The sequence below is a fragment of the Cyphellophora europaea genome (genome assembly GCF_000365145.1).
Source record: "Cyphellophora europaea CBS 101466 unplaced genomic scaffold supercont1.4, whole genome shotgun sequence".
Taxonomy (NCBI): Eukaryota; Fungi; Ascomycota; class Eurotiomycetes; order Chaetothyriales; family Cyphellophoraceae; genus Cyphellophora; species Cyphellophora europaea.
This window is the reverse complement of record NW_008481810.1, coordinates 1,810,923-1,835,193: the sequence shown is the minus strand read 5'-3', so window position 1 is coordinate 1,835,193 and position 24,271 is coordinate 1,810,923. Positions and strand designations below refer to the sequence as shown.

At 54.4% G+C, this 24,271-nt stretch overlaps 9 protein-coding genes across 9 annotated transcripts; 5 read left to right on the top strand and 4 right to left on the bottom strand.

Moving 5' to 3' along the window:
- Positions 1-139: 139 nt before the first annotated feature.
- HMPREF1541_04924 (uncharacterized protein) lies at positions 140-1,273 on the top strand (the record flags this gene model as incomplete). Its single annotated transcript, XM_008719266.1, has 1 exon — positions 140-1,273. The coding sequence occupies one exon, from the start codon at positions 140-142 to the stop codon at positions 1,271-1,273; it is 1,134 nt and encodes a 377-aa protein (XP_008717488.1).
- Positions 1,274-1,546: 273 nt separating this feature from the next.
- On the bottom strand, positions 1,547-2,063 carry HMPREF1541_04923 (uncharacterized protein; the record flags this gene model as incomplete). Its single annotated transcript, XM_008719265.1, has 2 exons — positions 1,547-1,685; positions 1,771-2,063. 2 exons carry the CDS (start codon positions 2,061-2,063, stop codon positions 1,547-1,549), a joined length of 432 nt encoding a protein of 143 aa, XP_008717487.1.
- A 5,380-nt stretch (positions 2,064-7,443) lies between these two features.
- HMPREF1541_04922 (uncharacterized protein) lies at positions 7,444-7,848 on the top strand (the record flags this gene model as incomplete). Its single annotated transcript, XM_008719264.1, has 1 exon — positions 7,444-7,848. The coding sequence occupies one exon, from the start codon at positions 7,444-7,446 to the stop codon at positions 7,846-7,848; it is 405 nt and encodes a 134-aa protein (XP_008717486.1).
- A 1,043-nt stretch (positions 7,849-8,891) lies between these two features.
- On the bottom strand, positions 8,892-10,058 carry HMPREF1541_04921 (uncharacterized protein; the record flags this gene model as incomplete). Its single annotated transcript, XM_008719263.1, has 2 exons — positions 8,892-9,417; positions 9,466-10,058. The coding sequence occupies 2 exons, from the start codon at positions 10,056-10,058 to the stop codon at positions 8,892-8,894; spliced, it is 1,119 nt and encodes a 372-aa protein (XP_008717485.1).
- Positions 10,059-10,626: 568 nt separating this feature from the next.
- On the top strand, positions 10,627-12,252 carry HMPREF1541_04920 (uncharacterized protein; the record flags this gene model as incomplete). Its single annotated transcript, XM_008719262.1, has 6 exons — positions 10,627-10,868; positions 10,918-11,017; positions 11,070-11,260; positions 11,310-11,454; positions 11,505-11,826; positions 11,885-12,252. The coding sequence occupies 6 exons, from the start codon at positions 10,627-10,629 to the stop codon at positions 12,250-12,252; spliced, it is 1,368 nt and encodes a 455-aa protein (XP_008717484.1).
- A 1,867-nt stretch (positions 12,253-14,119) lies between these two features.
- HMPREF1541_04919 (uncharacterized protein) lies at positions 14,120-15,775 on the top strand (the record flags this gene model as incomplete). The annotated part of the gene is made up of 3 exons (XM_008719261.1): positions 14,120-14,214; positions 14,363-15,183; positions 15,243-15,775. The coding sequence occupies 3 exons, from the start codon at positions 14,120-14,122 to the stop codon at positions 15,773-15,775; spliced, it is 1,449 nt and encodes a 482-aa protein (XP_008717483.1).
- A 63-nt stretch (positions 15,776-15,838) lies between these two features.
- On the bottom strand, positions 15,839-17,953 carry HMPREF1541_04918 (uncharacterized protein; the record flags this gene model as incomplete). Its single annotated transcript, XM_008719260.1, has 1 exon — positions 15,839-17,953. One exon carries the CDS (start codon positions 17,951-17,953, stop codon positions 15,839-15,841), a length of 2,115 nt encoding a protein of 704 aa, XP_008717482.1.
- A 560-nt stretch (positions 17,954-18,513) lies between these two features.
- On the bottom strand, positions 18,514-20,423 carry HMPREF1541_04917 (uncharacterized protein; the record flags this gene model as incomplete). Its single annotated transcript, XM_008719259.1, has 2 exons — positions 18,514-20,074; positions 20,122-20,423. 2 exons carry the CDS (start codon positions 20,421-20,423, stop codon positions 18,514-18,516), a joined length of 1,863 nt encoding a protein of 620 aa, XP_008717481.1.
- A 564-nt stretch (positions 20,424-20,987) lies between these two features.
- Positions 20,988-24,069, top strand: HMPREF1541_04916 (uncharacterized protein; the record flags this gene model as incomplete). Its single annotated transcript, XM_008719258.1, has 2 exons — positions 20,988-21,187; positions 21,231-24,069. 2 exons carry the CDS (start codon positions 20,988-20,990, stop codon positions 24,067-24,069), a joined length of 3,039 nt encoding a protein of 1,012 aa, XP_008717480.1.
- Positions 24,070-24,271: the final 202 nt, after the last annotated feature.

Sequence of the window (24,271 nt, the reverse complement as noted above, 5' to 3'; positions counted from 1 at the left end):
CATGGACCAAAGGTCGCGGGATGCAGGACCGAGGTAGGTACTTGGGAACTCTTTTCTGAAAGATGCACCCTGTGCCATAGCTAGAGTCGTATTGGCCGGAGGAAGATCTATCAGACGAAGGTATTCGTCCCATCCACTGATGATCAACGTATTCGTTCTGGGCATTGCCTACACCCCTCTTGCCCTGTTATCCCTTATCCTCAGTGTACCTTCGCTGGTCATACAGGGACGAGCCCGCAATTTCCCAACGATCGTCCTCATCGCGTGTATAGCGGTATTGAACCTACAAAATGTCGCGAATGCTTTCATCTGGCCTGGCTGGGGAGACAACCCATGGGAAGGACGTATCTTTTGTGACATCGAAATCAGACTGTACGCAGCACTACCCACAGCTGTTGCCGGTGCAGATGCCTCGCTGTTCCGACAACTCGCCGCTGCTGTACGGACAGACCGAGTTGATCTTGTGCCAACCAAGGGCCAGCGTTACCGGAAGTGGACGTTCGATCTGTCGCTTTGCGTTTTGTTCCCCATCATCGTCATGTCGACTCAATACTTCATGTCAAACGGAAGGTTCTACGTGGTGGTAGTCATCGGCTGCACCCCCAGCATACAAAGCAACTGGGTGGCATATTTTCTGCAGCTCGGATGGGCCCTGCTGAGTGCCTTGATCGCGACCGTATACTGCACCATCGCTGTCGCCCGGGTGGTGCGTCACCGACGGCAAATCTCCGGGGTGCTGGCGACGTCCGGCATGAGGACAGATCGATACATCCGGCTGTTTACGCTAGGGGCAGTCGGTCTGGCTCTGTCACTGCCACATCCATTGTTGGCGGCAATTGGTCTCTGGGTCACTGGCTCTACCGGCGATGCGATCAGCTGGAGAAAATCACATCCACCTTGGTGGGCTGACATGATACTGAGAATGTCAGTGGATGGAGTCTCTGAACAACTCGTCACGCGTGGGTCCCAGATCGTGCTCGGGTTTATTGTCTTTGCTTTGTTTGGACTTGGCAGGGAGGCTAATTTGTTCTATTCCACGATGGTTACCAGGAGCGTAAAGACGAGGTTGCAAGGCCACAATGCCCAACACGATCCCTTGCCGCCGAGTCTGGAAGGCAGACCCAACGCAACTGACCATGTTAGACTTGGCCCTGACGCGGGGACCGGCATATCAGGCACACGCAGGATGGACAACATCGAGACGGAGCTGTGGCTGGCGGACAACGACGGGGATCTCGGCTCTGCTCGCCAGCACACGCGAACGGCCACTTGAGATGCAGAACCCGAAAGAAAAGCCCATTAGATTGATAGTATTTCACTGAGCGCGAACCGCGGACCAGCCCCTTACGATGGTCCGCACCCAGCATCTTAGTGAGGTGAGGGTAGTACAAGGAATCGAAATCGGCCCGTTCCATCTCCGTAACCAGCTCTCCGCTGTGGTATACAAACTCGTTCCTTGTCGATGCTGTTTTCAAGCAAGAACTCTCTCACTGTCCCACAGCGCAAATCGTCAGCCTGCCCGCAACCCGCGCACGACGCAAGCCCCCTACTGCTCCTCCTCCTTTGGCTGCGCCCGCTTCAACACCTCAACCTTGGTCTGCACCAAGTTCAGCGCGCTCTGCGTCTGCCCATTCTTATCCTCGTAGGTATTCATGCTCGCATCGCCCTCGAAGTACACCAGCGTCCTATTTATCGAAATCTCATTAGCCGCAAAGCCCCTCACATCCCACGCCAGCATGCGTGTAACAATCATGGCCAGAAATAACTCACCCTTTCTTCAACCCCTGGATATACTCCCTACTAGCGCCCTCGGCGAAGCTCGTGACCCTGAACCACGACGTGGTGCGGTTGTCGCGCGCGCCCGAGTCGGTGCCGATCACGTAGCGCACGTACTGGCGGCCCGAGGACGACTCGTGCGTCTCCGGGTCGGCGCCGAGGCGGCCCACGATGGTCATGCGCGAGAGCTGCGAGGGCCGTGTGCTGCTGAAGGCACGGGCCACGGAGGAGGGGGTGGCGGCGGCGGCGGCGGCGCTCCGGCGGAGGGGGGATAGGAGGAAGGACATTGTGGTGGGTGTTTCTTCTGAGTGGTGGGATTGGGGTTTGATGGAGAAGGCAGAAGATGGAGTGTATGCGACCGCTTTGGAGTTGTTTGCAATGGGTGCAGAGGGCGGAAGGGGTGCTTTTTGGATGCCTGGTTAAGTTGTCTGCGCACGTCGCGTTCAGGGCGCGTTAAGTTCTGGCCTGTATCGCTTTTTGCGCTTTTGTGTGGCAGCGCCGCCGTAGCATATTTCAGACGCTCCTTACTGGTCGTCGAAAGCTTCTCTCGACGAACAACCATTAACGTTCGTGAGGACTCCTGCTCCATTCGCAGTTCTCTCAATTTCTCATCTCCCTTACATCTGCCGCCTGATGGTGTATCGTCGCATGGCATCAGCTGCAGACATGGCGCAACCTTTGCTAGGATGCCGGCTACTAGCACTCGACCTACAATGTTTCTGGGATCCGCACCAAAGATAAACCAACTACCAAGCATGGGTTCTAACAATTGCGACGTCTTGGTTTGCGATCCAGAACACCTTCGTATCTCATTGTGCCCTCTGATCATCCATGCGCCTTTGTCTTCCCATAGGTACGAAATTGGAGACAAAGAGACACCAGAAATGAGTGTAGGTCTCCTTCATCCAATGTTTCGCAAATCTCTAGCCTCTGGCTATATACCGAGGCGCTGGTACTCCTCCCAAGAACTACAAGCGTCCGTTGACGACTTTTCGACTCTAAAGAGTACCAAATCTTCGAGATATCCCCAGCCACGTTCAGCACTTCAATCCTTACAAGACTATGACCCACCACCACAACCCTCAACCCGGTAGCGTCGCGACATACATCTGGGTCGTCATCATCGCCGCCATAATTTTCACCATCGTTTTGCTAATCATAGCTCTCCACCATTTCCGGGTCAAACACGGCCTGCGCAAGAAACAGCGGGCCCGAGCTCAGGCCGCCGAAAATAATAAGATGTTCCTGAACGTTATCCGCGACGCGCCGTTGAACGACCCTTCGCCTGCTCCGCCGCGGCGGACCGTGAGATCGGTGCTAAAAGCGTAGTCAAGTCCAGAGCGTATGCGCTCGCATCCGCATACGCCAAGTTTCCAGAGCGGCGTACTGGGCGGCGCTGACGGACAAAGAGCCACGGTGATATGTACCCTACCGCAAACGGTCATGACGGCCGCGAAAGGGGCGGCTTTGTTGCCGAATAAGTAGTATAGCATAGTGTTGACGGCGGAAGAGACAATTCGCATAGTAATCGCTGAATTACCTGAAGCGAGTGAGAGTCTGAACAACCAGCTACTCTTGCCACCAGGAAAACAAACCACTTCTCTCATCAGCTGATACACTGAACCAATCCACACGCTGGCGCCAACCAACACCACAGCAACCCGCCCCCTCACCGAGCCTCCCCTCCTCGTTGAGCCCATCCCTGTCCCTTTACCAGTCCCCGCAGACCTCGAAGACCCCAATGACCTCCACCTCTCACCCATCTCAGCAAATCCAACACCGAGCTGCGCCCTTTGCATCCCGCGTCGCACCATGTCGAGTCTCCTGCCCGCCTTCTTGGTACGCACCTCCTCCCATGTCCAAAACCCCACCCAACCTCACATAGACTGACGTCCCGTCCTCCGCACAGGTGATCCTCTCCCTCGCCATCCTAATCTCGCTCGCCCTCTTCTTCTCCCTCCGCCACCGCATCCGTAGCCGCGTCCCTATCACCGCCTCGTCCTCCTCGCCCTCCTCCTCTTTCAACACTCACTCTCCCTCTCCCTCCCACAACTCCAAAACAACTATCTCCTCCCTCCTCCACGCGGCCGACACACCCTCCACCTTGCAACCGCGCCCGCAACAACACCTGCAACAGCAGCGGCAGCACCAGCAGGAGAAATACATCTGCAAGCCCCCAGGACAGACGTATAAACTGCACGTCCCGCATACTTCTCTGGCGGCGCAGCGGAAACGCGTGCCGTTGCCGAAGGAGAAGGGGAGGAGGAGGAAGAAGAAGAAAGAAGAGGGGTGGAGTCCGACGCATAGTGGGGCGGAGTGGGGGAATTTGGTGGAGGTAGTGGAGGTGGAGAGTGAGAGTGAGAAGGACATAGGTGGGAGGGGAGAGAAGATGAAGGTGGGGAAGGGCTTGAGGAGGGAGGGGGATGGGAATTTCGAGGTGGTTTTCCTTGGGGGAAAGGGAGGGGAGATGGTTGAGATTGGGAGGGCGAGAGGAGAAGGGGAGGCCGAGAGTTTGTGGGGGAAGAGGGCGAGGATGGTGGTGGAGAGGAGGATGGGGGCGGTGGAGGAAGAGGAGAGGGATGGGTGTAACGGAGTGGGGAAGATGGGATCTGTATCGAGAGTTGAGAAGTCAAGGGAGGAGAAGACGTTGGGGGCTTTTGATTTCGAGAGGGAGGAGGCGGGGAGGAAGCTGGGGAGGCAGGGTGGGGAAAGGGGGTTTCTGAGTGGGTGGAGGGTCATTTTGTTTGGGAGGGGCGAATATGCTGGTTGAAGAGCAGGTATGCAAAGAGGTGTAGGAGAGTAGATTGATTTCATTGCATCATTCAGTCATATCATGTCAGTCTCGTAGTGTTGAGAGAGAACTTAGCTTCTTTCATTTGTCCATGATTGTAGATTCGTACCTTGCCTTCGCTGTACGAAGACTCCCTGTGAAAGCCTCTGAAAGCACATGCTTTTCGTCATTATATATTACCATTATCGGAATGCTCCAATGCGAACATGAGCGCACGATGTCATTACCTGTCCGTCATACTCACCAAGCTAGCTGAGTGCGACGATAGTGGTCTAGCAGGGGCTTGTCGGTTGCTGTCCAGCAGCTGACTGCCCTCTTGCTCTTACCTTTTCTATCCTGATTACTGCTTTGGGCATAAGACCATGAATCGCATTACCGCGGGCAGAAAGCAGGCTCCGGGCGCTGCAGCGTGGCCGGTGGCACGGTGGCGGTCTCCTCATCTTGGGGTGGCGGCCGAGTTCGGCGTTTGTCGTCCCATGTCCGGGCGTTTCTGACGCGTAGGAAGAATCTATTGCACATCAAGATGATGACGATGGCGAGGAGCACGATCGCTGCATACATCAGGCCGCGGGAAGCTGGACTCAAGGAGTCTACACCGTTGTCTGAGCGCTGTTGCAATGGCATGGTGGCTGTAGGTTGATAGTCGAGATTATGATGAAGGGATATGATGAGAAGTCCCGTGGCAGTGCGAGCTCGAAAGTGGTCTTATGCCGGGCTGGTGCCTCAATCGAGATGCCCACATCGGGATTCAATGTTGTTCACAAATCTTTGTGGCAAACAATACATTGTATATTTGACAAAGCGTCTCTGCAAATGGCACTGTCGTGGGTAGATCGTGACCAATCAGAACCTGGGAGGCCGGCCTTCTGCTTTGTTTGTTGCGTGATGGGCAAAGTCATCATCCTGCTGTATGAACTATGTACTGTGCAAGAGCTGCCGCCCTAGCCGCGGAGTAATGAAACAGGAACTGTTCAAGTCCTAGATGGTACAAGAGTTTGATCAAAATCCGGGCCAGGCCAAAGATAGGGATGTCGACACCTTCGGATCGTTTGCGGCGTCGTCTGTTCCTCTGGTTTCATGTTGAGTTGTAGTTGAGGCTGTGACGTCAGTGAGTTTCTCCGATTTCTACCTACAACTGAGAGGACAGGCAACATCCTCATCGCCGCGTCTTGTTCTGCCATTGACTGTTATTAATATCATCAGCGTCCTTGCTTCAAACCAGACATCAATCCCGCGGCCATGAACGTGCCCAAATTCAATGAGCGTGAGAAGGCGCTAGAGGACAATTATATTCGCAAGCGAGAGTGCGCTATTTTTCTGCCGCCAGAAGATTGCCTGCTAACAGCCCGAGCAGACAGGAAAAGTTCAAGGCAGCGGCTCCTCAGCCAGGCTCAACTTCAGGAACCCAACAAGCTGGATCCGGCACTCAGCAGGTTAGTTGCCGTCTTTTGTTTTGAAGAAGTGCCGCTGATTTTCATGGCAGGCAAAGACTGGGGATCAGAAATGAAGTCGCTTTGTCGATGAAACATTCATTACCAGGTCAGAGAGATAGCTGAAGAAGGTGGCGTCCCGTACTGTGCCGGTCCTTCGTGACCAGGATCCTAGGTTTTCGTGCCAGGAGCGAGCATCTGTAAGGGTTGGTGCAGATGTGAAGGAATTGGTTGCTATTGCCTTTTATGACTTCGTAATGGACACCGTCACAATGATCCCGACTCCGTTATAGCAGTAGGTATGAGTACTCTGTACTCTGGTACATCATGTATTTTGAAATTGATGACTGTTCACACTCCGGTCGACCAGAATGATAAGTCGTCCACCGCAGCGACCGATGTTCCCTTGCTGGACTACACCAACACCGAACCGGTCCAATCCAGTCAAGACAACTCTAAAATACCTCTCATGCCCGGGCACTAATCAAGCGCTAGATCTTCCTCTGCGTCGCCCACCCCAACACCATCATCAATAACCCCCTTATCCGTGACACACCGTCCACCCGCGCCAAAGTGGGGATCTTCCTCAACTGCTTTGCCGGATCTGTCCTGCGCGCACCTCCTACACGGCACCGTCGTCTTGTCCAGCCTGAATCTCATTTTCACATCTTGGACACCGTGGTCGAGATCTCTAAGCGGTTCTTTGCAAGCAGTGTTCTGTGCAGCATGGTCACTTTGGTAGAAATCGCGGGATGGGAGGGGCTAGGGTGGCGTTGGTTACTGAAGAAGAAGCAAGAGGGAAGGCTGAGGGGAAGGTGTTGGCGGGTGCTGCAGACAACCACAGTCAGGGTTCACATCACCCACGTCGGCCGAGAGGGAACGATAGAATGGGCGGCTGATGGCTAACGAATCATAAGCACGATTGTGGGTCAAAAGCTTACTGCGGGGCCTGGCTTGTTCGCTTTGAAGTTGCAGCTGGGCAAACATCGACACGAAGCGACCAACTGGAAAGCAACCAAATGCAGAGAACGTCCTGGAAGTCTTCCGGTCTCAATAAACACGTGGGAAGTACGCGCGATTATGAAACAAGTAGCATGCATCTGAGATCGCGCTAATACATAGCATTCCTTAGCAACGAGACCCTCGAGAGAACAAAGAGATAGAGGTGAAAAGTAGATGGCAGCCTCGTCGCCTCGCGCCTGATGCCAAGATCATTAGCGCATTGAAGCGACACATTACCGGGTGCACCACTTCTAATTGACTTCTGCTACTTGCATACTTCTGGCAAAGTCCTCGTCCTACTACCATTTTCTATTGCTCGTAGCCTTTGTGCATCTCAAAGCCCTAAGTCCGACGAGATGGCTTCCGAAAATTCTAACCCTGTCCCCCTCCAACTCTAGCCTTCCTGTAGTCACCAATACGACGATGGCGATTGTTTAAGACTACATGTTAAAGGTGCCGAACAAAACCAATACTTCTCCAAAGCTCCTGCTGGATCTGCCGGATGAGATCCTTCACAAAAACATTGGCATGGTACTCCCGAAAGGCTTCACAGGCTTTGCAAAATACAACGCAGATCGTCCACAGCTCGACTGGTCTCCTAGATGGGCACCGAACATGACACTGATTTGCAAGACCATTGCAACACACGCACAGCCGATCCTAGGGCGCAATTCTGCGCTACACATCCCAGAGGGCAAACGACAATTTGAACTCTGCGATGGCGACCACGACGATGAGGCCGACTTTGGTGTTTTGCAGTGCGATGTCTTCCCCAAATACATGGTTCAGGGCGTCACGGAATTGACTATCTCTCAATCCAAAGTTTTTCAATTGAGATACGTGGATTGAATCAACGTCAGCAACTGTCCCAAGCTAGAGCAGATCATCATTCGCGCTGGAATTGTTATTGAAGTGATCAGGTTTGCGCCGGATGGATCAATCCCAGCCCAACAGCATCTGACCGGGAAGAAAGCGGCAACAAATATGCCTATGTGCTCCAAGCCATGCAGTATGCACAGCTCCCAGACCCAATACTTCCTGACGACCCGACCGACATTCCTCAGCTCATGCATTCGGCTGCTTCCTTGATTCAAATCGCTTTCCTCGACGAAGACGGAGCCTGCAGAATCTTGCACCAGCTTACTCGCAAAGCTTTGGCTGTCAGTCGACACAATAATACATGTCTGAGAGACAAGACTCTGGTGAAGGTCACGTATTCTCGCCATGTTGCAGGCCGCGACGCATACAAGGCGAGACCTAGTGTCACCCCGTGAGATACGTTCTGACATTCCTTTAACAGCCTCTTGCTCAAATCATCATGAGGGCAGATGATGATTGCAACGAAGTCTGACTTTATCCTAGTCATCTAGCTTACGCACTGGGCATTGACATCTGAGCACAAGCAGAAGCTGATCGGGTGTTTAGACTCTGTTTCTACCAGCATCTATCCAAGCGGTCGGACTCGCTGCTGAGACGACAAGCCACTGTGGAGATGCGGATTTCGTCGCGGGTGTCTCTCGTATGAGGTCGCAGCCCTCTTTTGACACGCTGTGTGAACCATGGTGGCAGAATATGGATTTGTTTGGTTTTGGCAAGCCTTTTGTGAAGCAGATGGACACGTACGCAAGATTGTAGGATAGCATGACTGGTAATGATGGCCATACCTGGACTGATATTTGCCGTCGAAGTCAGTTGGGCAAATCGCTCATATGCCACGTCGACCCGAGGGTCTAGGTACTACCGTCCATTCTTCACACCTAGGACCCAGAGGTTCTTCCGAACAGTGGTTTCCGGTGCGCTTGCTAGATCATAAGTATCACTCAAAACCACCATAGATCAATCACACTTTCAGAAAACAGCCACGAGTCGGGAACAACTGCCGCGCCATCTATCTAACAACAAGAAGCAACCTCAACCTGTGACACCTTCGGCAGCATCTTCTCCAGCACTGACCCATTGACCTGCAGCGTCTTTGCGTACGCAATCTCATCCGATCCTGGCCCCGATTGCTTCGTGATTTTCCTCGACGCCATCGTCACCGCCACATCAAACGCGTTCTGTGTGCTAGTAACACTCGCCTGGTTCTTCCCCACGATATCAAAAGCGGTCCCGTGAGCGGGCGTCGCGATCACGATAGGCAAGCCGCCCTGGACCGTGACACCACCTTCGAAAGACAGTAACTTGATGGCGATCTGCCCTTGGTCGTGGTACATGGTGACGATACCGTCGAAGTTGCTGCGCTTCAGGAAGATGGTGTCGCAGGGGAAGGGCCCCTGCACGTTGATGCCCCAAGTCTGTGCCTCCTTGACGGCAGGAGCGATGTGGTCGATTTCGTGGCGTCCAAAGTTGCCATTCTCGCCGTTGTGTGGATTCAGAGCGCACACACCCAGTCTGGGGGCCTCGATGCCTGACTCCCATCTGCTGCAGTTAGTCACTGCCTGTGGTACAGCGTCCGCCCGCACTCACCTTAGTCGGTTCAGCAGCTCGATGGCTTTGAGCGTGGACTCCTTGGTGACCATCCCCGCAACCTTCTCGACACCAACGTGGCTAGTCACCCGCGCCGTCCATAAAGGTCCGGCAATATTGATCTCACTCGTCGTGCCGGCGAAGTCGAGCTGTTTCGCGAACCACCGCAGCTCGTCTTCTTCCGTCATGCCGGCCTTCTTGAGCGAGGACTTGTTTAGTGGCGCAAACACGATCGCATCGACCGCTCCGGCCCGCGCCAGGTCCAGTCCCCGCCTCAGCTGGTGGATGCACCTCTCTCCGTTCCCTTTGTGCACCTCAGAGCGACTCAGCGGTTGGCTTGGCGAGCTGTTGTCGTGCAGTATTTGGACGCCGTCGGGCCCAGCAACGTCGGCTACCTGAACGTCCACGCCACCAGCGTCGGCTCTTGCGGCATCGAATTCTCCCCGGTCAGCTAGAATTAGGATGTCTGCCTTCTTCAGATTTTCCTGGTTGCTCAAGAGCTTGGCGACCAGCTCGGGCCCAATGCCAGCTGCATCCCCCAGAGTGACTGCCACGCGCGGCCGGCGAGTCTGTTGTAACTGTGAGACTGCCATTATTATGAGACTGGTCGCTTTACGAACCAACTAGCAGGATGACAGCATTGTTATAAATTGGCAACTGACAAGCACTGGATCTTTCAAAGCCTACGACCTGCCATCCGATCGACGGAGGCACCATCAGGTTGACCACCACGCTCAAGGTGCCGATCATCAACACGGCAGCATTCCGTCTCGATTAAGGCGGCCACTCTCCCCATTGAGATGCACTGAAGCACCCGAAGTGCATGCTTTAGTAGGTGGTACGGAGAAACGCCTAGTACAAGACGGCGTTTTGCCGACCGGCCAAGCATGCTGATGGCAATACCCCTGTCAATGTCCACCTTATGCACCCCAGCTACTGGGTCTTCCCCACATCCCCAACCTGAACCCAAGGACCTGCAACCTCAAAGGTCAGGAAGGACGCCGTGTTAGCGAAGTGTAACACGAAATAACACATTCGGCAGAATGGCCGAGGATCTGGGGAACCATGGACTTCGAACAGATGTGATCGGATACAAAAGCTAACCTCGCTCCTCGCTTCCACCAACATCGCTCAAGTTGCCACCCTAAGCTCGTTTTCAACATGGTCACCGCTAACGACAAGGCCGCTGACGGACATATCGAGGCTGTCTCTGAGGCTCGTCTGTCCGATGACATTCAGAATGAGAAGGGGCAACTCGATCACGAGCGTGCCCGCGAGCTCGCCGTTGCCTTCGATCCCAACAGCCCGGAGAACAAGGCTCTCGTCCGGAAGATCGACTGGCGTCTCGTCCCTTGCTGTTGGACATTGTATCTTCTTAGTAATGTCGATCGAAGCAACATCGGGTGCGCGATACCCGCCGCCAGTATCTAGCAGTAGCTGACCGGCGTTCAGGAATGCCAAAATCGGTGGACTCGAGGATGACTTCAACCTTACGTCTAACCAGTACTCAATAATTGTTCTTGTTTTCTTTATCAGCTACATGATTTGCGAGGTGTGTTGAGGCATAGCAATGACTGGTGTTCTTGAAGCTAACATCTGACTAGGTTCCTTCGAATATGATCCTCAACCGAGTACGGCCTTCAGTCTACCTACCCAGCCTGGCTGTCTTATGGGGTGCGGTCGCGACTTGCATGGGAGCCGCTCAGAATCAAGGCCAGCTCATCGCTATGAGGTTTCTGCTTGGTCTATTCGAGGCGGGTTTCGCACCTGGCTGTGCCTTCTATCTCTCCTCCTGGTACGAAACGGCTACCTTTCGCTGAGCAACATAAGCTAATGAGCATTAGGTACCGCAAGTATGAGCTCGCCTCACGCTACGCCTGGCTTTATACCTCGGTCGCCGTGGCGGGAGCGCTATCTGGTCTCCTTGCCGGCGTTATCACCGAGTATATGGACGGAGCTGGAGGGATCAGAGGATGGAGGTGGCTCTTCGTACGTCGTGGATTGGCCTTTACAGAATGATCCCAACTGACCCACCATAGATCCTCGAAGGACTAGCATCCGTGCTGGTCGGCGTCATCGTCTACTTCGTCATGCCAGACTACCCGACGTCAACCAAATCCAAGTTCTTGACCGAAGAGGAAAGAATCCTGGCTTGCAACCGTCTCGCTGTCGACGGCATCGGTCTGACGCAGGGTGCCCATACGAAAGTCGGCGAATGGCAGGCGTTCAAGATGGCCTGCACCGACTGGCGCACTTGGATGCTGTGCTTACTTTTCGTCTTGGGCACTGGCTCCCAGACCATGCAGTACTTTGTTCCATCGCTGGTGAAGGAATTCGGCTGGGAAGGCCACACCGCGCAATGTAAGGACCGCTGACTCTGTTTCAGAGTTCCCAATTGCTAACACAAACGTCCGAACAGACTACACGATCCCGTCTTATGCCTTTGCGGTTGTCTGCATCCTCGGTGCCTGTTTCCTTGCTGACCGGCTCAAGACTATCTGGCCCGTCCTCGCAGGCCTGTCCGGCATCGGCTTCATCTTCTTCGTGGCTACTACCGTCGTCGAGGACGGCATGACGCGCTACGGCCTCGCCATATTCGCTTTCGGCACCATCTACGGCTGTTCACCTCTGGTCAAGACGTGGATCTCGCACGTCATCAGCCATCCGGCAGATAAGCGCGCCATCTGCATTGCGCTCATCAACGGCATTGGCAATGGAAGCTCCATTTACGGATCGTTCTTGTGGCCGAAGTGGGATGCCCCGCAATATCTGATTGGCTTTGGGTAAGTCTGAGATATCCTTTCTGGAGGCAGGGGAGCGCGATAACTGACGAAATGGTGTCTAGCACGACGACGACTTGGATGGGCATGCTTTCGCTGGGAACGTGCGTTGCGGCGTACCTGTTCAAGAGGTTCCCAGCCGAGAAGCCGGATCATGATGCGGTCATGGCGGCGCAGTTGAGGAAGGAGAGGGAGGAGCAGCGGCGGACGGGGATGGCTTGAGTTTTGAGCCGTGGAGGAGTCTGGAGACGCTGCTGCATGTGACAGCATATGCTCCCATGAGAAGAGCCTGTGGGTCGCGTGATCTGTCTTGTAACGAGCTACAGGGCCTGAGGATTGAAATGGTCGAACCGGCATCGAGAGGTAATCGAAGTAAGGACCAGCGCCCGACCAAGCAGAAAAATGGGACAATGCTCCTAGAGTACCTATACCACAGCCTGTATCCGATGACTTTGCTCTTGCTTCATAGCATCAACATCACGACACGCCCATTCTCCGGAGCTCTTCACTCAGCTATAATACGTAAGGAAGAATCCGCCGGACGTTCAGTAGTGATAATGTCAACCAACCGGTCTCCCCGCTGCCGTCTTATACACACACACACACACCCGCGCGCAGTGACCTCCCTCAACCCACCTTCTAGGCAACGACGTTCATCTTGCTCTGTGTCATGCCATGCCATGTGGATACCGACCCAAAGAACCCCAAACTGGAAGATCCTCTTACCGAGCCAGCGCGCTCCCTCCTCCCACGGTCTGGGTCTGCCGCATGAGATAATCTAACCTCCCAGCAGGAAAGTAGTAGAGTCTATCCGAGCCCAAGCCTCCATCCAACATGGCTCGTTTCTGTCGGGGGGAAGTCGCGGTGGCAGCCGAGACACGGAACACTACCCCTTACCTACCCTACCCTACCCTACCCTGCTGTTGTGCTCCTGCTGTTCAGCTCCTGCTCCGAAGGGGCCAGTGCAGAGCGGAGGTGCAAGCACACAAATCGGCCCCGGGCCCATAGCGGGGGATCCTCGTGGGATGGGTGGTAGCTGTGGTTGTGGCTGTAGCTGTAACTCCCATCGCGAACTGCTCTGCAACGGGCAAGTGTAAGTGTGACTTGTGACTGCAAAAGGCGTGAGCTGCAGGTCGGTGTGCACTTCGGTGAGTGGCCGCTTTGGATCTACGTGGTGACCTGGCAGTGGACATGGCAGTAGAGGTGGGAGTGAGCCGCGGGAAGCGGGGGGGAAACGGCGTTTCGCCGTTCCGCGGTATGGTGTCAGGTCGGTCGGCGTGCGGAGAGAGGTACTGTAGTGGGGGTGCAGTACTGTAGGAGCATGATTACTAGTGGATTGAATGTGTGGATCTCTCCTTTTGATGGGAGGTACTTGTCGCTGTACAGCCGGATCGGAGTTCGCGGGTTTTTGTCGTTTGGATGCATGGGTTTGGGGGTAAGGGGGAGGACAATGGGGAGAATTGCCGGGTCGTGCGTACGGGCGGTTCGTTTGGGTGATCATCGCTTTGGAAGACCGGAGCGTCGGCTGCGTGTGTGCGTTGGTGTGGAGAGATGGGACCTTCGGACGATGGAGGTGGAGAGAGCGGGCAAGGGAGGGGGGGAACGGCGGGTTGGCGTCTCTACTGGCGGAGAGGTGGTGGAGTGCGTTTGGGCACAGTGTGGTATCGTATAAGGATATAGATAGTCTGGGGGATATACGGCTTCGCTCTGGGTCGAGAAGTACACATATCTATCCTAGTCTTGTAGTTGGAGCTGGCGTAAGTCATTGACAATTCTACGTTTATCCAGTGCAGCGTCTCGTTCCATCTATATATTCCGCGAACAAGCAGCCACTAGAAGTTTCCAATCACTTGTCGCCGTTCTCAAAGCCAGATATGTCCTGCCTCTCTGAGAAGCTGGCGGAGAGGGAAGTGGCTGGTCGGGTCATCCAGGTCGGCGTGATTGGGGCTGGGAAGTTTGGATCCATGTTGTAGGTATTCTCCTCCTAACCAGTATCCCCTTATCCTGTCCAGAGAATATCGCGCCTTTCCGAGCAGAGGGTCCCGAAGTCTGAATCCTTGCAGCAGACTTTAGCATTGTGACTCAACCATTCGCTGACATGTGCTCACCACCTACAGCATAGCCCAAGCACACACCACGCCCGGCATACACCTCGCCGCCGTCTGCGACCTCGACCTCTCTATCGCACGGGAAGCCCTCCGCCGCACCAATTACCCAGCCCACCTGACGGACACGACCGGCACGCTCTCCCTCAGCGACGGCATCGCCTCTCGCAAGACCATCCTCACCACCTCCGCCGCCGACATGATCGCCCACCCGTCTCTGGACGTAGTTCTCGAATGCACGGGCATCCCCTCCGCCGGCGTCGCGCACACGCTGTTGTGCTGCGAGCATAAGAAGCACATCGTCATGATCAACGTCGAAGCCGACGTGCTAGCTGGCCCGCTTTTGGCGCGGCGCGCCCGTGAAGCTGGCATCGTTTACTCGATGGCATACGGCGATCAGCCGGCACTGATATCGGAACTGGTGGACTGGGCGCGCACCAGCGGCTTTCGGGTTGTCTGCGCTGGTAAGGGCAACAAGTACCTCCCCGAGTACAATTACAGCACGCCCGAGACGGTGTGGGACCATTGGGGTTTCAGTGCGGAGCAGCTGGCGAAAGATAAGTTGAATAGTCAGATCTATAACAGTTTTTTGGATGGGACCAAGTCGGCGCTGGAGATGGCGGCGGTGGCGAATGGGTGTGGGTTAGCGGTAGCGAGGGAGGGGCTGACGTTCAGGCCGTGTGGCTATCAGGATTTGGCGGCGTGCTTGAAACCAAGGAGTAGAGGAGGGGGTGGAGAGGAGATGGCGTACGTGGAGGTGGTGAGCTCGCTGGAGAGGGATGGCAGGGATGTGTGGAATCATGCGCGGCACGGCGTTTTTGTCGTTATAGAAGGTGAGAAAAAGAGCGCACGCTTTCGGTAGGGCCTGGAAGAGATGCTAATGAATCGGCAGCGACGTCCGAATATCAGAAGGAGGCGTTCGCGCAGTATGGTATGGAGACTGACAAGACGGGCTGGTTTGCAGCGCAGTACAAGCCCTGGCACCTGATCGGATTGGAGGTCGGTGTGTCCATCGCGAATATTATGTGCAGAGGTGAGCCGACAGGTTCGACCAAGACGTTTGCGGGCGATGTGGTTGCTACTGCCAAGAAGAACCTAGTGGCCGGTGAGATGCTCGACGGCGAGGGTGGACATACCGTCGTCGGCAAACTGATGCCCGCGGAGGTATCATTGGAGATCGAGGGGCTGCCTATCGGACTGGCGCACGGCTTGAAGCTGAAGAGGGATGTCAAGAAAGACCAAGGGCTCAGCTGGGCCGATGTTGAGTTCTCCGAGGACTCCCAAGTCGTGAAGGTCCGGCGAGAGATGGAAGCCATCTTCAGGGAGGAGTTCGCGAAGAAGGCCAAAGGCATCAAGCCACCGAACGGGGTGCTAGTCGCCAGAGCGGATGGCAACGTCACAAATGGTGTTAACGGCCACCATTGAGTGCTGCGTCGAGAGGATGAGGACATGAGTGATGGCACTTTCCGCGCTGGCCTAGCTTTGGACTTAAAGCATCGGTAGAGTATCACTGTAGGAAGACATTTGGAAGGGGAAATCCATACTGGCGAGCCCCTGCCCACCTGGCTCTAGCAGGTCGTAGCCCATGCCGACAGACCAAAGCTCTTCATCCTGGAAGCCCCAATTAAGCTGCTGGGACAACCTGGATGTCGTCGTGTTCGGTGAGCCATAGTTCGGTGGCAGTTCCCCTGCCGTGCCAGCCATTGCTGAGCCGTAGTAGTCGGCATGCGGGCCCATAGGCTCTGTGTACATCATGTTGGAAATGCCAGCGGTCTGGTGATCCTTCGAATGGTTCCCTTGATGCCATTGCATAGTCTGCACTGGCGAGGGCTGCTGACCATTGACTTGATTACTCCTTCTCAGCTGACGGAGCATGCGCTCAAATCCCTTTGCCATTGAGTACACCATGTGATTGGCTCCGGCTTTGCAGGCTTGAAGGAGCTTGATGACTTCTTCAACCAGTGGAATTGTCTGTTGAGCTGCATCTATGGTGATGCCGATCCCATGCCAGCGTGGAGACAACTTGATGAGGAACACGGCGGCAAAGGCGATCATGGAGTGGAGGTACAAAGGCATCCCAACGATCTCATCTCGATATCGAGGCTCATCGAGGAAATGCTGCAGTATAGCGTGGGCAGCTTCGACAGCCTTGAGGGCCAGCGGGCGCAAGCTAGCTGGGAGCTCGGACAGCTTGTCTAGCGGACGTCCTCGGAGAACGAGCGAGTTCAACACCAAGCTGCTGAAGTGATGGTGAAGCTCTACGCTCCTGTATAGAGACCTCGCTGCTTCTGAGTCCGGCTCCTCGAGCATCATGAACTTGTCACGCCATCCCTCCATGTCCTCGGTGAACCTCATGTGACCCATGACCGTGGCGTCGTCACCAGCCATGGTGCGCTTCGGCTCCAGACCAAAGTGATCAAATGCTCTACTCAGGATAACCAGGCTGGTGACCTGGGAGATGAGCATCCGATCTGGAGGCGTACATGACTCAGAGTTGAGCAGAATCTGGTGATCTTTGACAGGTCGAAGCTCAGTCATAATAGACGGTCGACCGTATGTGATGCTCGACTGGTGATCAAGAACATAGAGAACATACCAGAGACGTGCCTTTTCCAACGCTTCTTTGCGGGCGTCTGGGCTTATGCTTGGCTCATTGAAGGCTTCATAGAATGCGTGGTGCAGATTGAGCTCTGTGGCCATGCGAATACTAAGTCCAGACAGCTTCCAGCTTAAGTAGGGCTGCCAGAATGCGGCGATGCAGAGTCCGCGGATGTCGTCGAGAGAATGGAAACGATCGAACATGATAGATGAAACGAGGCCGAGGAAGCGCCTGTGACACAGCTCGTGCAGCATTTCTTTGCCGGGCATGTGGAGCGCGCTCACGAGGATGACAGCCGTGAAGAGGACGGTCGAAGACCGACGTAGCGATTCGATGGTTGCATCACGTGGAATAGAACCAGAAAAGAGATGAGGCGACAAAGATCTCTTGAACAGGTCGAGCATCTCATCGGCCTCTTGGAGGGTCAAAAGCTTCTCCGAGATCAAATCCGAGTCCATACGTCGACCGCCGCCTTTCCTTCTCTGTTTCAGAGGTCGGATCTGACTGCGTAGGCCGTTGAGTTGTGTTGCTTCGATGAGGCTGTTCATCGGAGCCGGTGAGACATCTCGCTGGGTATCGACCGGCTCCTCGGAATTGTGCCTGGTGGACCGAGGCGCCTGGTGAGGCTTGACGATCGAGGGCTGGACATAGAGGTCAAGGGCGGGCATATGCAGCTTCTCCAGGACATCTTCGAGAGCGCGTTCCAGCTTGACCAACGTGAGCTGAGTCTGCCAGGCATCGTCGTCGGCATTAGTCGTCCACGACCGTTTCTCCCTCAGACAGACCAGTCCGAGTCGTGTACACCTGGTGCAGCTGCTTTGGTTGGTGGCCGGGTCGCATTTCACCTTCAGCTTGCGGCAATTGGAGCAGGCTTTGTTTTGACGACCTGCACGGGCGTCGCCTGACAGCTCGTCTGCTGCTGTTGCACGCCTCTGCCGCTTCGACGGTCTGCCAGTCTCCTCCATCTCCGGGGGCGAAACAGACTCCTGTTCCCTGCCGTTCATCATGTGCGTGTATGACTCTCGATCTGCCTGCTCAGTTGGCAACGTAGACCTACTGTCCCCTGGTTGGGATGCTACTACAGACACTCGATAGAGATACCCCGAGACATAGCAATGCAAATGCTTGGCATTGGTTGTTGCTGGTGAGCTCTCGGCGGCCGCCTTTGGCTTCTCCGCATGGGGCGAAGTTGGGGCCTCTGATCAAGCTCTAGTCGCTAACAGGGTTCACTAAGTTAGTGATACAGCGGCGGACCAGCAATGGCATGTGTGTGGATGTGGAGAGGCGTGAGGGACGGCATATTGCCGACTGTGCCCGAGTCCAAAAGACCGGAGTTTCGCCCGTTCTAGGGCATATGAATGCCGAATACAGCCTTCTACACGGCAAAACAAATATCTGGGAGTGATACACCACGTAGCAGAGGAGGTCAGGTGTTTCTTGGATTGTTTGAGACAGCGCTGTTGGCCTGATATCCACATCTCACATCTATGGCGATGACGGCTCTCGCGCTCTATAGGGTATCAAGACCAATTGTCCCTCACTTCAACACTCTGTTGCTGCTCCCTCAGATGATGGCTGTTTCTCGCTGCAGCCAGGTAGTGGTTCTGTCATCGTTTTGGAAGAACGGGCTGGTCTTGTCCCACACCTCTTTATGGTAATTGTTCAACCAGTCTCGCTCTTCGGGATCGAGCAACAATGGGTCAATGAGCTTCCTGCACATCGGTACCATCGTAACGTGCTCGAATCCGATCCATGGCTTGTCGCCAAATTTATGGTTGGTCTTTGCTTCCTGCGCCATGATCATGTTCTCTATCCGAATGCCAAAGTTGCCGTCTTCGTAGTATCCGGGCTCGTCTGAAATGACGTTGCCGATGCTCAAGGATACCTCCGAGTAGGCGGACCTTGTGCCGATACCAATAGGACCTTCATGAACGTTCAAGAACGATCCGACGCCGTGACCCGTTCCGTGCCGATAATCAAGACCCTCTCGCCACAGGTGTTGGCGCGCAAATGCATCAATGGCAAATCCTGTCGTGCCTTTTGGGAAGACGGCACGGTCGAGTGCAATTACTCCTTTCAGGACAAGGGTGTAAGACTTGATCTCCATTTGTGTAGGCGTTCCAAAGTGAAGTGTACGCGTGGTGTCGGTTGTGCCGTCGAAATATTGAGCCCCAGAGTCGCACAAATATACTGCTTTCGGGTCAATCACGGAACAGTTTCCTGGTTCTGGCTTGTAGTGGATGACGGCAGCGTTGGGACCAGTTGATGAGATGGTGTCGAATGAGAGACCAACGAAATGCTCGCCCTTGGATCGTATCTGTTCGAGCTTTTCTGCCCCCTGGACCTCATCAATCTGAGCCTGTCGATTCACAAGCGAATCCTCCAGCCATGCAAAATATTCAATCAAGGCAGCCCCGTCTCGAATATGGCATTGTCGCATACCTTCAAGCTCGGTCTCATTTTTGATAGCCTTCGCGTCAGAGATGGGGCTCCGTGATTCCTCGACTTTCTCCTCACCCCCGAGTCCCAGGCTGAGCGCCCACGAGGACTTGTTGGAAAGCAACAGCTTCTTCGGTTTCACCTTGATCTCAGTCTCGCCGTTCTCTTGAGCTTCGGCAACAGCGTTCTCACTGATGGCGTTGAGGTCGGAGAAAAGGGCATCATACGGCTTGATGGCGACAGCATCTCCCAGATAGTCCAGAGCCTCGGAGCTCATTTTGGTCGAGTCGACATAGAGCGTAGCAGTCTTCGGCGTTACAGCGGCATATGAGAAGAAGACTGGGTTGTAGGGAATGTCGTTGCCTCGAAGGTTGAAGAGCCAGGCGATCTCATCCAGCATCGACACTACCATCCCTGCGGCCTTCTTTTTCCCAATCTCCTTTCGCAGTTCCGCAAGCTTATCCTTGAATGACTTGCCAGCATATTTCTCAGAGAGAACGATAACCTTCTCCGTCGGCCTGGCCGGGCGCTCAGTCCAGATGTGATCTACCAGGTTTTCCTTCACTCCCACCAGGCTGGCATTCGCCTTCTTTTTCAGCGTTTCGCTGAGCTTGCGAGCTTCTATCGCTGTGATAACGGTCGGGTCAACACCCACGGTCTTTCCACCTTCGGCTTGCTCCGTCGTCCTGTCAGCAGTTAGCGAGGCTACGTCCATGTGTAGTGGGGCACATACCACTCTTGCCAGGTCGGTACATCTTCCAGGCCTTGTTTCAATAGCTGCCAGTTTGCGTCCAGCTGCTTCGAAGCTTGGTTAAAGTATCTCCCATCTGTTGCTAACGCTGCCTTATCCTGCGTGATGACAGCTGTGCCAGCTGAACCAGAAAAGCCGCAGATAAACGCTCGCCGCGCATCGCACGGAGCAATGTACTCAGATTGATGGCTGTCCTCCGATGGGACAATGTACACATCCACCGCGTGCTTTTTCATCAAGGCGCGCAGGTGCGCGAGACGCTTTGAGGTATCAACGGTCTCCATGTCGAGGCTTCTGAGAGAGCTGGAGAAGGAGAAGGAGCGGACTGAGATTGTAGGCGACAACGGCGCGGTGAATAGGTGAGAGGGCTTCCGTGGGATGGAAAAGACCCGGAAATGCGGCCAGCGCATTGACAAAGAGCGATGTTGTAGTCGGGGCTTGAAGAGGTCACTGTCGGTGGTGCAGCAGAAGGCGTGGGATGATTGGGCAGGAGTTCGTCGTGAGCGCGCAAGGCCGCTATACTACTGTGGTAACCAAGGATTTGTTTTGTTTCGCTACATATATTGGCCCAGTCCTAAGGATTATTCACGCGTGACTGTTTCAGTTGTCGAGAGTACTCGCAGGGCGCTTGTGCATTCTATGATGATGATCAAGACAAAGGTGATGCATTATCGCTGCGGATGGTGAAGTACACATGGTCTAAGGTGGGGTTCAACCACCTACGCCCACAACTCTTCATCTTAGGTGACAGAAGCCCCAGTCGGCAGCCTCAGTTGCAAATCTGTCTACAACTCACTTCCCCTCCTTAAGGAGGACCGGCGGTCTCGAGAGCTTTCGACTGATCAGTCATGGAGCCGCTCATTCGCGCCTTGAATGACCCTAAGAATCAAGGCTCGCCCGCTCACATACATCAAATCCAGAAGCAGCTACAGGTCCTGCAGAGAGAAACTTCGGCCTGGCAGGCAGCCCTCGATTTCCTGCAGAACCAGGATGCCCTCATTCGATTCTACGGGGCACTGACTTTGACCATCAAAATCAATGCCGACTGGTGAGAACGCTCCCCTCTGCGATGTTCTGCCTAACGAGTCCAGGAAAACCGACAAGTTCAGCAAGGACACCGATGCACGTAGCTCTCTGCTAGAAGCACTCCTGTCGAGCTACATACGACTAGCCTTGCTTGAAGACGAAAATTATGTGCTACAGAAGCTGGCGTCCACCTTGGCCACGTTGTACCAGAAGCTTGGAGCCGAGTGGCCATCGCCTGTGCGCCACATCTTCGGCTCGCTTTTACAAGGCCAATATGTCCCTTCCGAGCAACTCCCTCCAATGGCAGGCCTTCTCGGCCTGGCATCACAGCGGTCAGCGAAACAGATTGCGAGCATCCTGCGTCTCAGTGTCACTCTGGCGGAAGATGTTAATTCAAAGGCTCCAGGAAGCACAACCCAGCAACAACTCTCCCTCAGCTGCAGCGATACCTTGGAGTTGCTCAGTCATGTTCTCACGGGCTACTGTCAGACATTTATCGATCCAAGCATAAGCTCTAATCCTCCCCAGCTGAATTTCCCACAAGCTGATTTCACTATGCTATCGCGATCAGCTCTTGAAGCACTGCCCCTCTGGACAGGTCTGCTGAAGCTTCAAGAAGCCCATGCGCCAAAAGCCGAGACCCAGTCCGCCAACAAGCAAGCGGTGCTTTGTACAAGCATGGCATTGAAAGCTTTGCAGAACAATCATCTGGCCACACCTGCACTACACGCCCTTGTCATGATCCAGACCCTCTCTCCAAGGCTATTGTCTAAAGCCGACTCTAGATATCCTCAGTCATTCGCTACCTCGGAGGTGGCGCGCGGTTGGGTTTCAAGCCTTGTGCATGGAGATCCGAGCACCGAAGCTATGGCTTTCGTGGATCTGCTAGATGCCATCATGCTGCAAGTCGATACAACTTCGCCAGACTACATTCACTCGGGTCGCTATCACGACATGATGAATCTGCTTCTTACAATGCTGAGATGTGAGGGAACAGCTGGTGTCGACGATGAGGTGTGCCAGATGATGCTAGAAACAATCAACACAATTGTCGAGGGCCATACAGATTGGGACCCGGATCCGGAGGCCGAGAACTTTCTGAAACAATTCGTGGGACAGGCTTGCGAGGCGTGCCTTGCGAAAGCCAAAATGCCCGAGGAGGAGATGAACTTCTCGACTCGCTCTTGGGACAGAGACGATCGATCCAAGTTCCAAGATTTCCGATTTGAAGTCCAAGATTTCCTTCAGTCGGCATTTGGCCTCCTTGGGCCTCCACTGATTCAAGCCATCGTCACAAGAACAACTTCTGCGCCAGACTGGCGCGACTTCGAGGGAAGTCTCTACTGTCTGGTGGCATTCGCTGATACTATGACCGCAGAACCCGAGATATACGACTCTCTGATTGCGTCCATCCTAGAGGGAGCCCACTTCCGTGAGGTCGTCCATTCCCAGAATGTCCCGGACATGGCAAGAAAGACGTGCATCAAGTTCATATCCGAGATGACATCCTACTTCAAGCGTCATCCGAACTTGATGGAGATCTTGAGCTTCTTGTTCTCGTCTCTGCACCTTCCTGCAAGTGCAACAATAGCGTCGCGAGCCATCTACACGCTGTGCGACTCACAGCGCTCATCTCTTACCGAAGCGCTTGGTGGCTTCATCGCTTCCCTCAATACTATCCAAGATCTCCGAGGCATGGAGCGCCATCGCATCTATGGCGCAGTAGCTGCGGTAGTGCAGTCGATCAACAATGAATCAGCCAAGGTCCAGCCACTCACGGAGATACTTGGTCTTCTGGCACGCGACGTTGAAGCCAGCCACGTTACCTCGGCAGACGAGGAAAACTTCTTAGAACAGAACACAGATCTGCTCCAGACTCTTGCCGCCATTGGTAGAGGCCTAAGAGCTCCCGATGATACACCAGTTGATCTGGAGAATGTCGTATCCAGCAATTCGGGCTTCTGGATCAATGGGCCGGGTTCAAATGTGCAGCACCAGACTCTTCAGATTTACAAGCAGGTCATCGAAAGAGTGGGCTCCAGAGCCAGCAGCGAATTCATCGAGGCCTCCTGTGATTTTGTGAGATCAGGCTTCACCGAGATGCATCCCTCGCCTTTCAAGTTCACGTCTCCGATATCAGTCGATCTGGTGACACAGAACGTCTCAATCCACTCCCCGAACATCGATGTTGTCATGGGATCTGCTGCAAGCCTCCTCGCGGCAGCTTCACCGGAGGAATTTGGTCCACAGTATCCTCGCTTGCTGCAGCCGATCCTATTGGGAATACAGCAGTTGTTGAACTCGAACGATCGCATCTCCGTCATCCGCGACAGCACGTACGCCGCTGCTTCTCTGGATTTCATGTCGAGATCGCTGCCACGATGGGGTAACACGCTCCTAGAGCTAGACGAGGCGCAAGAAGCGTTCGCACTGTGCTTAGAGCTGGGCCTATTGGTCATTGCCGAGCCGGACACACTGCCCCGGCGGTCAGCGGCACACCTGTTCGGTGCATTCGTCGAGCTCAGCAAGGCTGGTAAGGTGCCTCACGACAGTCCTGCGCAACGAAACCTGCATGCCCTCGGTGAAAGCTACCAGCCCAGAATCATAGCGTCGTTCATGCGATTAGTTGGGGGTGAATGTGCCCGATCCGAGCTCGATGTATTCTCCGAGCAGATCCGTCGCTATGTTCATAACCAGCCTATGCTCTTCAAAAGCATTGCTCGCGAGGCCATGAAAGATGATAACCGTGTTCTGACAGACAAAGCCTTACAAGCGACAACACAGGAACAGCGGGACAGGTTCATTTCTCAAGTAGACGGTCTTCGCGGAGCACGGAAGACAAATGAGGTTGTGAGGGATTTCTGGGTGGCTTGCCGGGGCAGTGACTTTGAGTACATCACATAGATTCAGACCAGTATCAGACCTACAAGGCGAACAATGATGATGTAGTTGTTAAGTGAGCGGACAGAATCGTCCGAGTCAGATATAGAATTCCAGGAGTCGAGCCTGACTCGTGCGCGTTCACTGCCTTCGTGGCCCCGACTGCGATGTTTCGTTTCAGCATCACCCTTACCAACATTGCTTTCACTCCACTGTTTCTTCTCTA